The following is an 18,596-nucleotide window of genomic DNA, read 5'->3' as shown; positions in this document are numbered from 1 at the left end:
ATTTTGGAATTTGCAAATGTCAGCATTGGAATTTTGGATAATATTTCTATTTGTATTTGTCATCCTCAAGTAGGCTGAAGCTAGAGGCTTTGGAGTTCATAAGTATGATAGATAATCTTATTGAAACATGGAAGAATTGGGGAGCTTGACAGTAGTAGGATCTAAGATGTTTGTTAAATAAAGAAGCTAGATCTCCAAGATACAGTTTCAGAATGAGGGATGGCTTATTTAAGACAAGCAGAAATTTCTCTCCAATCGTTATGTATCTTTGGAATTCCATATTGCAGAGCTGTGGGTAATGAATCATGGGATATGGTCAAAGCAATGCTAGATCAACTTTGGGTCAATGGCTAAGTTAGGATTTGAGGAACAAACATGAAAGAAAATCTGGTGTCAAGATAGGATCTGCCATAATCTTATTGAATGACTGGGCAGGCATGTGAAGCCATTTAGATTACTCGTACTATTTTCTTTCTCGCGTCCTTAAGATAAATTTAGATGTTTGCGCTAAATTATCATCGAAGTAGGTATAAATGCATGAACATTGAACATCATTCTGGCTGTCACTGTCTACAGATGACAATGTGTTCTGCATGTAAAACAATTCATAAAAAACAAGCTGCTGGAGGAACTTGGCAGGTCAGGCTGCCTCAGTGGAGGCAAAGCGACTGATATCCAGCGTTGGAAAATGGGTAACTTTCAGCCACCCCCATGGTTCCATCTGCTTATCACCCCACTGAGTCTTCTATCCCTACCCTCATGGATCCTATTTGCACAAGATCCCTCCCTTAGCAAGTTCAATTCATCATCTTTACATTAGACTCCATAATCTGCAGTCTTTTGCTTTCTCCATTTGTCTCCTACCATCTGTCACTATCTCAACACTTCCCTCCCCCACCTAGCTAATCTGCGCATCCAACCCTCCTCATCTGGAAGAAGTTGTCACCGGATCCAACCCCACCACTCCCCCTTATTTCTTATACTGGATATCTCCCCTTAACATTCAATTATGATGCAAGTTCTCAACTTGAAACGTCGACTGCCTTTTTTCCTTTACAGATACTTCCTGAACTGCTGAGTTCCTCCACCAGCAGTCTGCTCCAGTTTCCAATATCTGTAGTCTCTTCTGTCTCCACATACAGTTCCCTCCATAATGTTTGGGACAAAGACCCATCATTTATTTATTTGTCTCTGTACTCCACAATTTAAGATTTGTAATAGAAAAAAATCACAAGTGGTTAAAGTGCATATTGTCAGATTTTAATAAAGGCAATTTTTATACAATTTGGTTTCACCATGTTGAAATTACAGCAGTGTTTATACATACTCCCCCCCCCCCCCCCCCCCCCCCCCCATTTCAGGGCACCATAATGTTTGGGACACAGCAATGTCATGTAAATGAAAGTAGTCATGGTTAGTATTTTGTTGCATGTCCTTTGCATGCAATGACAGCTTGAAGTGTGCGATTCATGGACATCACCAGTTGCTGGGTGTTTTCTCTGGTGATGCTCTGCCAGGCCTGTATTGCAGGCATCTTTAGCGTATGCTTGTTTTGGGGGCTAGTCCCCTTCAGATTTCTCTTCAGCATATAAAAGGAATGCTCAATTGAGTTCAGATTGGGCAATTGACTTGGCCACTCAAGAAATTACCAATTTTTAGGTTTGAAAAACTCCTTTGTTGCTTTGGCAGTATGTTTGGGATCATTGTCTTGCTGTGGAATGAACCGCCGGCCAATGAGTTTTGAGGCATTTGTTTGAACTTGAACAGATAGGATGTGTCTATACACTTCAGAATTCATTATGCTACGACCATCAGCAGTTGTATCATCAATGAAGATAAGTGAGCCAGTCCCTTCAGCAGCCATACATGCCCAGGCCATTGCACCCCCACTACTGTGTTTCACAGATGAGGTGGTATGCTTTAGATCTTGGGCAGTTCTTTCTCTCCTCCATGTTTTGCTCTTGCCATCACTCTGATATAAGTTAATCTTTGTCTCATCTGTCCACAAGACCTTTTTCCAGAACTGTGGTTGCACTTTTAGGTACTTCTTGGCAAACTGTAACCTGGCCATCCTATTTTTGCGGCTAACCAGTGGTTTGCATCTTGCAGTGTAGCCTCTATATTTCTGTTCATGAAGTCTTCTGCGGACAGTGGTCAATGACAAATCCACACCGACTCCCGAAGTTTTTCTGATCTGCCAGACAGGTGTTTGGGGATTTTTCTTTATTATGGAGAGAATTCTTCTGTCATCAGCTGTGGAGGTCTTCCTTGGCCTGCCAGTCCCTTTGCAATTAGTAAGCTCACCAATGCTCTTCTTCTTAATGATGTACCAAACTGTTAATTTTGGTAAGCCTAAGGTTTGGCTGATGTCTCTAACAGTTTTATTCTTGTTTCTCAGTCTTATAATGGCTTCTTTGACTTTCATTGGGACAACTTAGGTTCTCATGTTGATAAACAGCAATAAAAGTTTCCAAAGGCGATGGAAAGTATGGAGGAAAGACTAGGCACTGAGAGCTCTCTTATACCTGCATTAAGGATGCATTTAAACACACCTGGGCAATTACAAACACCTGTGAAGCCACGTGTCCCAAACATTATGGTGCCATGAAATGGGGGGGGACTATGTATAAACACAGCTGTAATTTCTACATGGTGAAACCAAAATATATAAAAAGCTTTTATTAAAATCTGAAATGTGCACTTTAACCACTTGTTATTTTTTTCTATTACAAATCTCAAATTGTGGAGTACAGAGGCAAATAAATAAATGTTAAGTCTTTGTCCCAAACATTATGGAGGGCACTGTAATTCACAAGTAGTGATTTTTAGTATCTGGATCGCAGTAGGTTTGTTAACATGATTATGTTTAATCTTAGATTGTAGTTTTGTTATGACTAATATCTGATATCATTAATCGAAGTAGAAGTATGTTTATTATTCACTAATTAAATTGGTCAATTGCTCACTGAAGAATACAGCCTAAAACTAACAATCATCCCAGTGGAAACATTTTAAAAACAGCTGGAAGAATTATTTGTGATGATGTTCTGCACAATGTCAAACGGTTTTGATCATATTGGCCACAGACATCCCATACAATAAAATAAAAAGCAAAATATGGCTATGAGCGAAGTCATGCTTCTGCGTTTAGAACAATGTAAGTATTTAAAGCCAGACCCATGCCTTTTCTAAAATTCAAAATAATTTAATAACATTGAATTTTTTTTTACACTTTTGCTTAAACTGTAATCTTTTTTTTTTCTTGTGGGGTTTCCTGTCCATTCAAATCTAAAGTTATTTGCATCTCAGATAATCTGTCATAGTATTTTCTGGAGAGGTATAAACACCACAAATTTAAAATCTTAAATTAAAGTGCTTGAAAAGCCTGTCAATGTACCACAGCCTAGCAGCGAATCACGAGCAGCAACTGTCAGATCTACAGATTTGCAAACTAGAGAAAACTGGATGTTGCTGTCAATTAAATTGGTAAATGTTTGCAACAAGAAAAACATTTTTTTTCTGTTGGCATGCACAATGCAGGCCAATTTAATTAATATTTATCGGAATCTTGTATTGTGGTTAGCATCATTTTTTCCCCTAAAAAATAAAACTAATTCTCCTTTTGATAAAACAAAAGTGATCACAGTATTGGTTTTTAACGATTAAAAATTACTTGCCTTTCTCTTTTTATTACCAGGTAGGAAGGTGGTAGTTATCATCTGAACTTTCACCAAAGCAGATTTTGTTTCATATAAGCAGTCGGTAAAAGCTATGTGGATATGGATTTTGTTGATTTTATTCAGTGGCCTTTGTTTCAACATGTTTCAACAGCCAGCTGGCAAGCCTTTCTGTTTAAAGCTGCATTTCCTATTTTCTCCGAGCTTGTAGCTAAAATGAGGATTGTAACATTTTATCTGTCGTAGATTTCCATTTTGTGTTCTGTTACCAAGTATCATAAAACACATTTAATAATTTAATATTATTTTATAATAATTTTAACACACATTTAATAATTTGCGGTGTAGCAATACCATATTTTGCTTTTTAGTTTATGGTAAGGGATGTCTGTGGCCAATATGATCGAAACCCTTTAAGAATGTGCAGAGCATCGTCACAAATAATTCTTCCAGCTGTTTTTTAAAAAGTTTCCACTGGGACGATTGTTAGTTTTAGGCTGTATTCAGTGAGCAACTGCCCAATTTAATTAGTGAATAATCTCTGCATAAAGCTGAATATTGCCAACTGCATTTTTGCATAAATAATTGCCATGACTAAGTATTGGTTTGTTGTTCTTAGATGCATATGAAACTGCCAAACTGCTTTGTGACCAATATTATCTGGACTCTCCCACACTAGAAGTGGACCAACACAATGGTAAGGTATCATGGGTTGTTTTATATCAGTTCCCAGGGTGTTAAATTTATTGACCATTTGGCGAATCAGGACCTATGAGATTGTTCCTTAAAAAAAATGCATGTTGAAGATTTGTGCTTTGCTTATCCTGAGGTCTTGTGTTTAGATCAATACTTTTCTCACCATTGCGCAGATGTGGAATTGCCCTTTTTACCCTTGCCATTTTTCTTTATTATTGTCTGTGGTTGGTGCATGCCAATTGATTGTTATTTTGTGAGATTGTGACTTTCTTGGAAAGGAAACTGGTAAATTATAATTGTTATTGCAGCTGTAAGTGGTTCAGGAGCAGTCCATATCGTTTATGTGCCATCACATCTCTACCACATGCTGTTTGAACTTTTCAAGGTAAGCAACAAGCTGTTATATGAACAATTGAAATTGTACTATTGCCATGTCTTGGACTATTAAACGTAATTGATTTGTAATTTAGCTCTTATGTAGGAAAACACACCCAATTTTAGTAGAAGTAGTGAACATTGTGAATTTCTTGCGAGTTCCGTTTGATTCCTTGTCAATTTATTAAATTTATGAGTTGACACTGTTCATTGTCTATTTTATCTATGATTTATCATCCTTTTTAATATACACATTAGGAATAATGATACTTTGATGCTAAATTACTAAATTTCACTGAGACTCTTAACACACGACATCTGGCAAACTTGATCACCCTAGCCTTCAATCTTATAGCAGACTACTGTATTCTAGTGTGTACAAAGTAGTTTGTGGTAAAATTACGTGGAAGCTCTCAAATTTAATTAAATCCCTTTCAATGAAAATTAAACTGCAGTAGGTTGGCAACAGCTATGTATGTGATGAAAATGAGGAAACAGGAAGAGCTGTGAAAAGAACAGGAACCAAGATGGACTCTTATACTGGCTTGCTTCAGGGGTTAACAAACTTTCATTGACTTTGTATCATGTGATTGATAAGTTACTAATAGAATACTGCACTCCAAAGATGTGACTTCCACTTGCAAATCAGCATAATTGAATTTAAGTTATTACATTTTTATTGGTGCAGTGGGAGTTGGATTGGTCATCAACCTTGATACACTAGTATTAATCCTGCATGTACCACAGTGAACAATCCATTAATTCTCTTGAAATATTGTTTCCTACATATGTAACATTGATAATACAAATTGCATTGTACAATTAGTAGTTTTATGAAATAAATTTTAAACATCATTCATCGCACAGTTGTTATCTATAGGTTTTTAAGCAGTTTCTATGTAGCACTGCTGTGGTGCCTGTCCTGCAGTTGATTAGTAAAATGCAGTATTTTTACATTCAAGAATGCCATGAGAGCTACTGTGGAAAATCACGAATCAAGTCCAAGTCTTCCACCCATTAAAGTAAGAGTTTCACTGGGTGGAGAAGATGTCACGATAAAGGTAAAAAAAAAATTCAAATTCTACTGACACACTTTGTTAAGTTTTTTAAAACTGTTTCTCTGAAACTACATTCTCTCAATTCTGGAACCTTATTGTTTTTATTAGATGTGGAATTTTGATCATGTATTAGACTTTTACCATTTAATAGAAAATGACTCTTGTTTTTCATTTTTGTTATTATAGATGAGTGACAAAGGTGGTGGTGTCCCCTTGAGTAAGATAGACCGGTTGTTCAGTTACATGTACAGCACAGCTCCCACACCTCACTTGGGAAGTTCTGGAGGTGCACCATTGGTAAGTATTTATTTACATATTACCTTGTACACTTTATGTGAAATGTAAAAAAATATGCACTGGTACTTTCACCAATGAGTGAATCCTGACGTTTATAATAATAATAATAATAAGCATTTATTTTATATAGCGCCTTACCAGAAGCTCAAAGCGCTTTACAAAAACAATCATAACATAAAAACAAACAGACAAACTATCCTAACGGAGAAGCGGCGAATAAACAGCGCCAGAGTCCTCTCACGTCAGGGTCCGGCAGTAGACAACAAAAAGCACAGGACACACAGATACAATTTTTACACAAACAGCCATCACAGTGATTGCTCTAGGCACACCCTCACTGTGATGGAAGGCAAAGAAAAGTCTTATCTCCTCCTCATTCTTCTCCCGTGGTGCCTCGAGGTGATCGAGGCTCCCAACTTTATGAAGCCCCCACCGGGGCGATGGAAAGTCCCAGGGCCAAGCCGAGCAGGCCGATGAAGGTCCTGAGCCCCCACCGGGCGATGGAAAGTCCCAGGGCCGAGCCGAGCCGAGCAGGCCGATGAAGGTCCTGAGCCCCCACCGGGCGATGGAAAGTGCTGCGGTCGAGCCACGCAGGGCGATGAAGGGCCTGCGAGCGGGTCGATCGTACCTCGCGCTTCGGGGCGGTCGAAGTTGCTACGGCTGGAGCTCCCAAAAACCGGTCGCCAGCCAGGGACCTGCGAGCTCCCGATGTTGCGGTCTGCAGGGCCCACGGCCAAAGCCTCCGAGATGGTAAGTCCAGGCCCTGCGACCGGAGTCTTCAAGGTCGATCCCAGCTGGAAGCCGCCGACTCCACGATGTTAGGCCATAACGCGAACGGAGATACGACACGGTAAAGGTCGCATCTCCGTTGAGGAGGAGATTAGAAAAAAGGTTTCCCCCACCCCCCCACCATCCCCCCACATACACAGAGTTAAAAATAGAACAAAACGTACATTAAACGATGACAATAGACAAAAAAACAAAAAAAAGACAGAGAGACTGCCGGTGAGCCGCAGCTGCAGAACACAGCCACGCCCCCGAATGAATAAATATGATCTTCTTATCCAATATTTTCCTATTTTTAGGCCGGTTTTGGCTATGGGCTGCCGATTTCAAGACTTTATGCCAAGTACTTTCAAGGAGACCTTCAGCTCTATTCAATGGAGGGTTATGGGACAGATGCAGTTATTTACCTAAAGGTAAGCGTATAATCTGCTTGGGAAATTTTGAATAAAGCATTCTGTTATTCTTCCCCTATCAGAACACAATGTGACAACATATTTTTAAATGGATGATTGAATTATTTTGGTTAAAATAGGAAAATACTTTTATTGATGTAACATTTCAAAGGCTCTGGATGCTGTAAACGTTGCTTGGTGTACATAAGGCATTATCCCTCCTAAAGCAATCAGAAAAATGATTGAATTATCTACTTTCATAATGTTGGTAAAGAGTTGAATATTAGCCAGCAGAATTATTTTCCTGGCATATATGATACCTCGGAATGTTTTGCATCTACCCAAGAGATTAATTTGGTTTCTGCAAGATAGCAGCTCTGGCAATCGAGTACACTTTCATACAATACTGTGCTTTTAGACTGGATAATGTGCACGTCTCTCGTGTGTGGCTTGAAACTGCAGCCTTAGATGCATCTGCTACATCTTAACCAAAGCAGGATTTAATTGAAAAATATAAAATGGACCACTATTTAACTAACAAATTTAAAAACCTCAAGTACCATGTAATTATACAGGTGCTCCTCAACTTATGATGGGGTTACATTCTGAGAAACCCATCGCAAACTGAAAATATCGTAAGTCGAAATGCATTAAATACACCTGATCCAGTGGCTGGAAGCGAGCTGCGGGTCGCTGCCATTTGCACCATCGTTAAGTCGAATTATCGGAAGTCGAAGCATCGTAAACCGGGTGCACCTGTAGTCTTAAATATGTGTGCTGCAAGATTAACTGTATTACTAGTGCTGTAGCCCTAGTGACAAAGTATGCAAAGTGCTAATTTGTTAGTGCTATGTTTTTGACAGGAGTGAAAAATTAGTAAAGTAATATCTGCCATGGGATATGGGTCAATTTCAGAATTGTAGTTCAATCAGTAGCTCTATGTTTGACATGAAGATGAAACTGAAAGAATAAAACCAGCTTTTAGAACTACAAGAAGCGGCAGAAATATATGATCGAAAGAAGATGAGAATTTTTTTTGGTGGAGGCTCGAGAGACTGGGTACTGGACTCTTGAGGAGGAGAAAAAACAAGCTGCAGGAGGAACTTGGTGTGTTAGGCAATATCTGTGGAATGAACTGGACAGATCGTGTTTCGGGTCAGGACCCTTCTGTCTGAAAAGGTTTGTTTCAGCAGTGTTTTTTAGGTGTTGGGGAGTAGTAGTAGGCTAAATGAGCATAGAGAAGAAATTATAGAAAATAGTAATAGAGTCGATATGCATTTTTTTAAAATCGAGGAAGTATGTGTCTGGAGATCAAGAAAGCAAGGTGCAAACTGGGATGCAGGTTAGAAGTGGGATAGAGCACGTCCGAGAAAGCTGCACTAGAAGTCTGTTCGTCTTTTTTTCCTTTTTTTTTGTTGTGTGTCGGTGTTGGGATGGTTTTTGTTTTTGTTTTTTGGCTGTGTATGTGGGGGGGGTGGGGTGGGGGAAACCTTTCTTTTTTAGGTCTCTTCCTCACGGCACGGGGTGCGGCTCGGCCGCGGGGTCTTCCATCGCCCGGTGCGGCTCGACCGCTGGACTTAACAGTGCCCGGTGCGGCTCGGCCGCGGGGCTTTCCATCGCCCGCGGGGCCTTCCATCGCCCGGTGCGGCTCGGCCGCGGGGCCTTCCATCGCCCGGTGCGGCTCGGCCGCTGGACTTAACAGTGCCCGGTGCGGCTCGGCCGCGGGGCCTTCCATCGCCCGGCGCGGCTCGGTCGCGGGACTTAGCAGCGCACGGTACGGCCGCAGGGCCTTCCATCGCCCGGCTCGGCCACGGGACGTTTCAGCACCCGGTGCGGCTCGGCCGCGGGGCCTTCAATCGCCCGGCTCAGCCGCGGGACGTTTCAGCGCCCGGTGCGGCTCGGCCGCGGGGACTCCCATCGCCCGGCGCGGCTCGGCCGCGGGACTTAGCAGCGCACGGTACGGCCGCAGGGCCTTCCATCGCCCGGCTCGGCCACGGGACATTTCAGCACCCGGTGCGGCTCGGCCGCGGGGCCTTCAATCGCCCGGCTCAGCCGCGGGACGTTTCAGCGCCCGGTGCGGCTCGGCCGCGGGGACTCCCATCCCCTTGCGGGGACTGTGCACGTCGGTCGGGGACGAGCTGTCTGTCCGTGGGCGTGGGGAAGAGAGTGGAAGTTTTGTTGCCTCATTCACAGTGAAGGGGTGTTTGGAGTCACTGTGATGGACGTTTGTGTTGGGGTCATGTGTCTTGTGTTCTTTTTTTTTGTGTGACTGCTATGTAATTTCGTTCGGTACCTTGGTACCGAATGACAAATAAAGCTCTGTATTCTGTAAGATGGTATGAAACGATAGGTTGATTCTAGAAATATCAGAATTTTGACATTTTTGTGTAGTAGTTGTGGATAGCACTCAATTTAATTTAATCAATGAAACTACTTAATTTAGCCTATGTTACGTTTGTGATCCTTAAACTTTTGCTCAAACTGTCCCATAGTTCTCTGGGAAAGCTCTATCTATCTTGACAGATGTGTGCAACTGATTCCTGGGTTGTGGTTATTGGGTGTTGACTTAAGCAAGGTGGTTAATTCTCTGAATACATTCAAGAGAGAGCTAGATAGAACTCTTAAGGATAGCAGAGTCAGGGGGTATGGGGAGAAGGCAGGAACGGGGTACTGATTGAGAATAATCAGCCATGATCACATTGAATAGGCCGAATGGCCTCCTCCTGCACCTATTGTCTATTGTTAATGTGGTTTGAATATAAGCTACTGGAACCCATGCAAAAGTTAATAAATCCTTAATCTAAGCTTTTTCTTTTCCAATGGGATATGTTTGATTTATAACTGACAATTATCCATACTGATTTGGATTTTAATAACTTGGATTATGATGAATGCCATTTGTCCATCTTTTACGACATTCCTAAGGGTGCCCATCAAGAGAAACTTTGATTAGGATTGTATGTTTTATTTAATTAGAATTTACATTACTAACCCTGTGAATGTGTGGATCTCAGCAGTTATATATTTGTAGGACATGTTCTTGTATATTTCACTGTATATCAATATTATTCAGAAAATACTTTGCACACTATTTCCTAACTTAATCAGAAGCTTGCATGCTGCCTGTTATTGGGGTAGATCTTGTTCTTGTGAGATTTGATGATTGCCTACACCCTGGACGCCTTATTTTCTTCCATTGTTGTCCATGCAGTCTTCCAGGAGACTAGCTGCCCTGTCATTGCATGCACTGTCACAATGGCTTTCTGTAAGTGTCAAGGAAAGCAGTGAAGCCCCAGGTCAATGACTGAAACTTTGCATTTAAATGTTTGCGAATAACTTTGGTAAACATACATCATTGCAGAGGGATTTTTGATCCAAGTCCAGAACTCCCTGAAAGAGGCAGCTGAAGTAGATAATGGTAAAGAAGGCATATAATATGTTTGCTTTCATTGGTTGGGGCATTTACTATAAGATTTCGGAAGTCATGAAGCAGCTTTATCGGACTTTGTTAGGTCAAATTTTGAAGTATTGCATGCAACTCTACTTGCCACATTACAAACTGTTTAAAGGGGATGTGAGGGGCATGTTTTTTACACAGAAAGTGGTGGTGGGTGCTTGAAACATGCTTCCAGGGATAGTGGCGGAGGCAGATGATAGTGGCATTTAAGAGACTTTTGGATAGTCACGTGGAGGAGTATGGAATATGTGCAGGCCACCTTTCTGCACTAATCCTACATCCCTTGATTCTGTGAATATCTTTTAAAAATTTGTCCATGTCTATTTAACTGCTCAGCAACTGAGCTTCCCTAGCACTGTTTGATTGTCAATTCCAAAGATTTATCAGCCTCTGGGTGATGAGATTTCAAGTGATTTATGTCTTGAATGGTTGATCCTTTATTTTGAGACATTAATCCTTGATTGTATTTGCTCCAGCTGGGAGAAACATTAACTCTGTTTACTCTGAGCCCTGTAAGAATTTTGTAATGAGATAATCTTTTATTCTTTAATTCTGAATGTATGCCTTGTTTGCTTAATCACTTCCCATCAACAGACATACCATCTCATGAATCAATTAAGTGATCATTTCAAGCACATCAATTTAGGCAAACATGATGTTTCCTTTGGTAGAGACAACAAACATGGGCATAATATTCTAGTTGTGTTCTCACTAGGGTCCTATGTAAATGGTGCAGGGTATCTTAATTCTTGCAGTCAAATTGGCTTGTAATACAAACCAACAAAGCTTGGGTGGCACAATGGCACAGCGCTGCCTTAACACGCCAGAAACCCGTGATCGATCCTGACTATGGGTTCGGCCTTTACCGAGTATGTATGATCTCCCTGTGACCATGTGGGTATTCCCCGAGTGCTCCGATTTTCTCCCACATTCCAAAACCGTGCAGGCTTCTAGGATAGTACGTTGGATAGCACCAATGTGAATGTGTGATAGTTGATCGGTGCGGACCTGGTAGGCTGAAGGGTCTGTTTCCACGCTGTATCTCTTTTAAAAAAATACATTTGCTCCGAATTGCTTGCTGAACTTGCATACTAACTTTTATTGTTTCTTCTGCAAGGACAGCCGTGTTCCTCTGAATATCTTTCGATCCATTGGCACCTAACAGAAATACACACCTTTTCTATTTTTTTCTACCAAAGTGGATAATCATGTCTCTCTATATTATATTCCACCAATGTGACCTTTAAGTAAGTCTTTTAAGGGCCTAGAAGACAACAGGCAGTTATGTGTCCTTTTTGCAGCCCAAGGGAATTTTATTGAATTAATTGGTAAAAGCAGGATGGCAAAACTGGGAAAAGTCTGCACTAATTATTTCTGTAGCAGTCAGGCTCGGGACTGAATTAGGAAGGTGTTGGTTGAGACATTCTGATAGACATCTGCAATACACTCAACTTGCTTGCTGGATCTTGTGTTCCAAATGCCTAGCATTGTCTCCTTGCACCCCAATAAACACATTCCTAAATGGTACAGGAATTAGCTTCTGATATGTTTTTACTTTGGTAACCTTCTCTGCAAAGAGATAATCTTGTCAGGTCAAATGATTCCAACTCATTCCTCCTGCAGGTTGAGAAAGATTCCACTTTATAAATTTATCTTTGATGGTATCATAGTTTATTCAAATGTAATTGAATAGAATTGAATACAGGGCCTAGTCCAGTTAAGTATATGTCCAGAATATGCATTCTATGGAGACATCTGTGTTGGTTGTATATTAGGAAAGTATCTCAAAGAATTTAGAAAATGTGAGCTTTTATGATCCAAAATGCATCTTATTTCTGTTAAATTGCATTTAAGATGTTCAAGGAAAGTAACTGGGAAATCAAAGATAGACATAAAGTGCTGGATTAACTCAGCGGGTCTGGCAGCATCTCTGGAGAAAAGGGATAGGTGATGTTTTGGGTCAGGACTCTTCTCCAGATTTGATAGTAACTGTCAGTGTAGTTATCTGATACCAAAGAATAAGATATGATTTTTAGTTAATAGGTGACCAATGTCTGTACACTGATCTTTGAGCAGTAAATTAAAAGCCACGTTCTATTTTAAAAACTCCAAACTCAGCAGACTGGGTGCATCCGTGGAGAAAAGCAACTTCTGTTTTGGTTCGATGACTTTTGGAACAGGCTGGATTTTTGTTCAAAGGTCATTGAAATGTTTACACTTGTTTCCCTCTGACAAATGTGCCTAACCGGAGGATTTCCAGTATTTTCTGCACTTTATTTCAGATTTGCTACATTGGAAGTATTTTGTCTTTGGGTTATTAATTAGTGATATTTAGCGTGGATGACTAAGTCTTAAGGATTTGTGATAGCAGAACTCAGTATTTGGTGGACTTGACCAGTCTTTAATAGCCTCTTCTGTGGGTAAATGATGCAGGAGCTTTGTTCATTCTAACATGAAATGAGTAGGAGGAAATTGAAGAGGGTCTTGCAAAGTCTGCCAATTTGCAGGAAGGGGGTTGGCTGTTAGCCAGAGGCCTGGCTTTGGGGAACCATCAACATAAAACCAAAATTTTTATTTTAAGCAAAAGATTCTGATCTGCCGTGGAATTCTATTTTCTAAGGACATGGGCTTGGGGCGACAATCGACTTGCAGGGGAAATTTGACTTGCTGTTTGTCCTTAATTTCTTTCCATCATCCCTTCCAGGTTGAAACTGCAAATTTGAATATTGCCTTGAATATGGACATAGCAGATAGTGCATGCAGTAGGATTTAGAATTACAGACTTCCTCATACTGCAGTGAGCCATTGATGAAATCCGCATTGGGTTGAAAATGCATCAGAACAAAAGATGTTCAGCTCATCTGCAATGAGAGAGGAAATCTTGCTGATATATTCGAGATACCTATTTGGCAGCAATCACATTGCATCTGGAGACAATTAGATTGTGCCAGACCAACAATGACTTCTTCTTTTGGACCAACATGGCTGCTTTATAGCTACAGAGCCCTTTTTTTCTTCCTTTACTGGTTGTATGAATTTGCTAATCCCAGTGATTATTGCCTGTGTTAGATTGCATTTGAACTGAGTGACTTGCCAGAGGAGTTTGTTTAATTTCCAACCACTTGTTATGGGACTAGGGTACCATTCAGAACAATTCGGAATACCATTCAGAATACTATAACAGCTTGGCCCTGTGGCAGATTGATAGTGGCAGGCAATGTGTTTGGCTGATGTTCCTGCCATAGGTTAAAGAGGTTTATTTGTGGATGCTTGTTAGAGGTTTGAAGTAGTATTGGTATTCGTTCATCGATGTCATGTCTACTGAGCAACAGTGGGAAAACAGAGGACTGATGGGGGGAAAAGGGTAAATGTTATGCTCAATTCCGTTAAATAAAGATTGTTCGTAGTTTAGAATGGAGGTGTTTTTTGCATTGTGCTATCTGATGTTTGAGTTTTGAAAAAAAAGGGAAATGGAGTTACTTCATAATCTTCTTGTGATTACTACACTTCTGCACAAAATCTAGGTCCTTTGGCCTTTAATCCTAAATGTTATTTCACTGAATCCACCTTTTCCTCATGCTTGGCCCTATGTTTAAACATTTCTAGTGCCTGTCCACCTCTGAACTAATTCGGGCAGAAGCCCTTCTGGATAGAGTATACGTTTTAACCATGCCAGTTGTGCATCTACTGCTTCAAATATCACTCATTGCATTCCTGATACCAACCAGTTTCACTCCCTCAACTCGTCCCATTTATCCAGTCATCAAGCATTTACTGCTTTAGAGACCAAGAGGAATAGACTGATTACATTTCCTTTCTCAAAGAAAGTCACCAAAGCCAGCACATTGGGGTTTTTTTCTGTTGTGTTCTCAAAATTTGATATGAGACTTTTGTTACAAAATGCAACAATCCATTTTTTTTTTCATTTCAAGCCTGGTGTCTCATCCGAATGTTTATTATATTTGCATGCTCACTCTCGGTGTTTGTCTATTTGTTTTTCAGGCTCTATCAAAAGACTCGGTAGAAAGGCTACCGGTTTATAACAAATCTGCCTGGCGACACTACCAGCATAACCACGAGGCTGACGATTGGTGTATACCTAGTAGTGATCCAAAGAACTTGGCTGTACACAAGATTCAACATTGATGCTCAAAGTCACCAGTTCAGTGAAATGAAAAAGAATAAATGGAGTTCAATGTCCATTTGATATGACAGTCAGCCACATAATGTGAATTTTAGATACAGCATGGTTCTTTGCAGAGAACAGTAGAATAGAGGGGATTATAGAAGTATGTGATCTCCTTGAGTGATCAATTTTCAGTTGACACTGTCCCTTTTTAAATATTGCTATCCAAGGAGACCATGCTTACGTAGAAAGAGGGAGAAAATGGTGGCACTGTAAACATGTGAATGCATTCCAAGATTAGCAAACCCAATTGCAAACACTCTGGGTCCTATTCAAACGTCAGTGTTGATACATTGGGATAGTGGTCTGGTTAGCAGGACCGCCAGGGAGGACTGGACTTTTATCTATGAGGAAAACCACTGTTGAACTTCAGATTTTTGTCCTACGTATTACAAAGAAACATTAAAAATGACAATTGAAATATGATTTAATTCCCCTTTCTGCTATTCCTCTAAGTGCCAGTAACACAAAAGTAGCTTTGAAATCCCAAGTGGTAAATATGATTGTATTATTAAAGTTAACTATTTTTTTAGGTGTGTTGTATTAAATGGTTAGTTGGTCCTGAAGATGGGTGATCATGAAAGGTTCTTGCCCTGCACTGTAATGTTAGGAATAGGATCTGAAGCATAGGAACAAGCATATGGCATTCACACTGTCAAGCTCGCTCTGTTGTTTCTGTTAACCATATCAACATTAATTCTAACTTTTATGTCTTTCCACTGTTGCATAAATACTCAGTAATGATAATTTGAGGCATGATTCTGTCTTTCAAATTTTTTGGAGGTAAAGTGGATTTGCCTAACTTTCATGACATGATTACCTTTCTATACTGCATTATTTAGCAAGAAGGAACTATTTTCCTTGTCAATTTCTTTCATTTGTAGAGGCATTGGCTGAATCACCTCAGCATATCTTTATGATAATGCTATCCGTGATTTAACTGCATCCACTACTGACCTTGCCTCTCCATTTTGATATGTTAGATTTTTTTTCCAAGATCAGGTAATCATCTTAACATGGGAACAAGAAGAATATTCAGACCATACCATGTATAATTGAAGTAATGATTCCTTTATATTCTCAGCCATTTTTTCAAAAAGCTCCCAACCCTGCCTCCCTTCTCCCAACACTCCCCATTTCCACCTGCTGAGCAGGGAATTATGATCTAGGAAATGCATCTGCAAGAAAGATAATTGAACACAATTGAATTAAATGTGCCAATTTTTTTACTATTTACCTGCTGCCTGGAAATCTGCTCTCTAAAACTCTCTTCCTCTGCATACTTTTAGCTGCAAAATTTCCTCTATCCTATTTCAAAATTATTTTTAATATAGTAAAGTGCTACATGTTTATTTGTATATTAATTCTTATGTGACTGTATATGTGCTTTAAATAATGTTCCAAAGATTATTACATTGGTGTAAAAAGTGAATCATCTGCCTTTCAAATTGTGAAGCATTTATTAAGAGCTTTTCTTAATCTATCTGCTGAACTTTAAGTGTCAAGCATAAAGCTTATTTGTGTTTATTTTCTAAACCAATTTTGTAATACATGAACACTAACTGATTATTTTTGGCTCTGAATTTACTATTGTATATTTGTGTACATCAATGTTATACATGGACTGAAAATAGAATCATGCTCAACCTGACAAACTAAGATCGTAATTGTTTAAACTCCTGTTAACCTTTAAGATTGTTCAAATATGGTTGAAAAATGCACTATCAAAAATCATTTCTAAATAAAATTATTTAAAATGTATTTTGCGATTATATTCAATTTGCAGATACCGTTTCATTCCGTAGGATTACATATGGGAAAAAATGTTTGAAAGCTTTCAATGCAGTTGTTCCTTTTTGAATGATGGTGACTGAAATAACACTGCCAAATAATTCAAAATGGATTTTCGCTAGTATAAATTCTAATGTTTATTGTGTGAATGGCACACATGAAGAGTGTAATGTTGAGGTATAATGTTATACCTTGAAGATGTATAACAACAGCACTTAGGCGGGGGGGGGGGGGGGGGGGGGTGGAGGGGTATACCTTGAAGATGTATAACAACAGCACTTAAGCTTGTTGATGACAGCAAAGTAACACCAGATTGCCTTTTTAAAAAAAAGTTCATTACTGTCATTCAGGGCAGAAAGCTTCATCCTTCCTTGGTCAAGTTTATATGTGATTGAATCTAGCCCAAGAGCTTGACTCCAAATCCCAGTATGCTCCTCACATGGTTGCTCACCACAGTATATTCAAGGGGAAATTAGAGATGCCCAATAATTGCTTGCCTTGCTAGTGGCACTTTAAACGCAAAAACAAATGAATAAATAAAACATATTCAGCACCAAGGTCTTTTGGATGAGTTATTAGATCAAGATTCCCATTTTAAAAATTGACATTTGAATTAATGAAGCTTGAGTTCTAGTGTTCTAGCCATTGTTTATCCTTCAACCATTATCAACAAAACAGATCATGTCATGCATATATATCACGCCACCAATCTTTGTGTCAAATTGCTGCAGCATTTGCCTATATATTAAACTAAAGATCTGTTTCAGAAATAATTAGTTGTGAACTGTTTTGGTGTGCAATATAGCTGCAAGTTTTTTAAAAAATCTCTCAAAATCATATTTGCCTTTGATACTAAAATAGACACTGCAATTCTAATGGAAGGAAATGAAGATAGCAGAGAGATTTAATTAGGCAGTACATTTAACATAGTTAAAACTTCATTTGCAATTTGAAACAAATTGCTTAATTGGATAAAGAAGGGCTAACTTGGCAGTAATAGATGAGGAATGATGTTCAACCCCTGCCCATATGTATTTAACAAGTAATATAGTAAAATTAATTTGAAGCACTTTAAGTAATGTTTCTAGCGTTTGTAATGGGGTTTTGCAAAATGTTAAGACTTTTTAGATATCTTTATTCATTTTAAAAAAAAACATACCATAAGTTGAAGTGGCAAAATTAACCAGAATCTATAGGGTGTAAGAATAACATAAATGCAAGTCTAGGTTAAAAAAAAAAATTAAACACCCAATCTCTGCCAACTATTGGTTCAACGAGTTCTTAAAATAAAATGTTAAGCAGCATAGGTAAACCTAGAATACTAATTCAGATTGAGCAAAAGTAAAAGCAAAATGATTAAGAACAAGGGGAAGGGGTAAAGTCAACCGATCAAAGTGTACACTCTGAAAGGTTCAAAATTTCACACTCTTTTTCATGAAAAAAGATCTTAATAATCTCACACTAAAGTAGCCGGGAACTTGTTTTAATATATCCTCAAAAGATAAAGTTTTGGTCTACCCCACAAATTTTTATTAGTTATGGTAATCACCTTTCAACATTTTGAACTCTGGACAACTTCATACAACTCTTCCCACAAATCAAGAAATCCTCCTGGTACAGTGCTGAATATGCAAAACATAGTAAGAACTTCAATCAAATCATTGAATGTTTCAATCACTATGCAGTCAAGTCAAGTCAATTTTATTTGTATAGCACATTTAAAAACAACCCACGTTGACCAAAGTGCTGTACATCAGTTCAGGTACTAAGAAATGGACATACAATGGCACACAAACATAACAGCACATACATAAACAGTTTACAGCGCCCCCCTCAGAGGGCCTCAACATACAGTGGATGCTGGAAATCTGGAATGGCAAT

General features: G+C 39.3%; 1 protein-coding gene across 1 annotated transcript in view; it reads left to right on the top strand.

The window, feature by feature from the left end:
• LOC144607771 (pyruvate dehydrogenase (acetyl-transferring) kinase isozyme 2, mitochondrial-like) overlaps window positions 1-16,646 on the top strand; it is a 33,005-nt gene extending 16,359 nt beyond the window's left edge. The window contains exons 6-11 of the mRNA XM_078424830.1: window positions 4,297-4,374; window positions 4,682-4,758; window positions 5,711-5,809; window positions 5,993-6,103; window positions 7,189-7,302; window positions 14,741-16,646. Of these exons, the coding sequence (XP_078280956.1) occupies window positions 4,297-4,374; window positions 4,682-4,758; window positions 5,711-5,809; window positions 5,993-6,103; window positions 7,189-7,302; window positions 14,741-14,884 (623 nt within the window). The 3' untranslated portion in view covers window positions 14,885-16,646. The remainder of the gene's footprint in view (window positions 1-4,296; window positions 4,375-4,681; window positions 4,759-5,710; window positions 5,810-5,992; window positions 6,104-7,188; window positions 7,303-14,740) is intronic.
• Window positions 16,647-18,596: the final 1,950 nt, after the last annotated feature.

Source organism: Rhinoraja longicauda, chromosome 29 (genome assembly GCF_053455715.1).
Source record: "Rhinoraja longicauda isolate Sanriku21f chromosome 29, sRhiLon1.1, whole genome shotgun sequence".
Lineage (NCBI taxonomy): Eukaryota > Metazoa > Chordata > Chondrichthyes > Rajiformes > Arhynchobatidae > Rhinoraja > Rhinoraja longicauda.
Note: the sequence above shows the minus strand (reverse complement) of the source record. Positions and strands in the feature narration are given on the sequence as shown.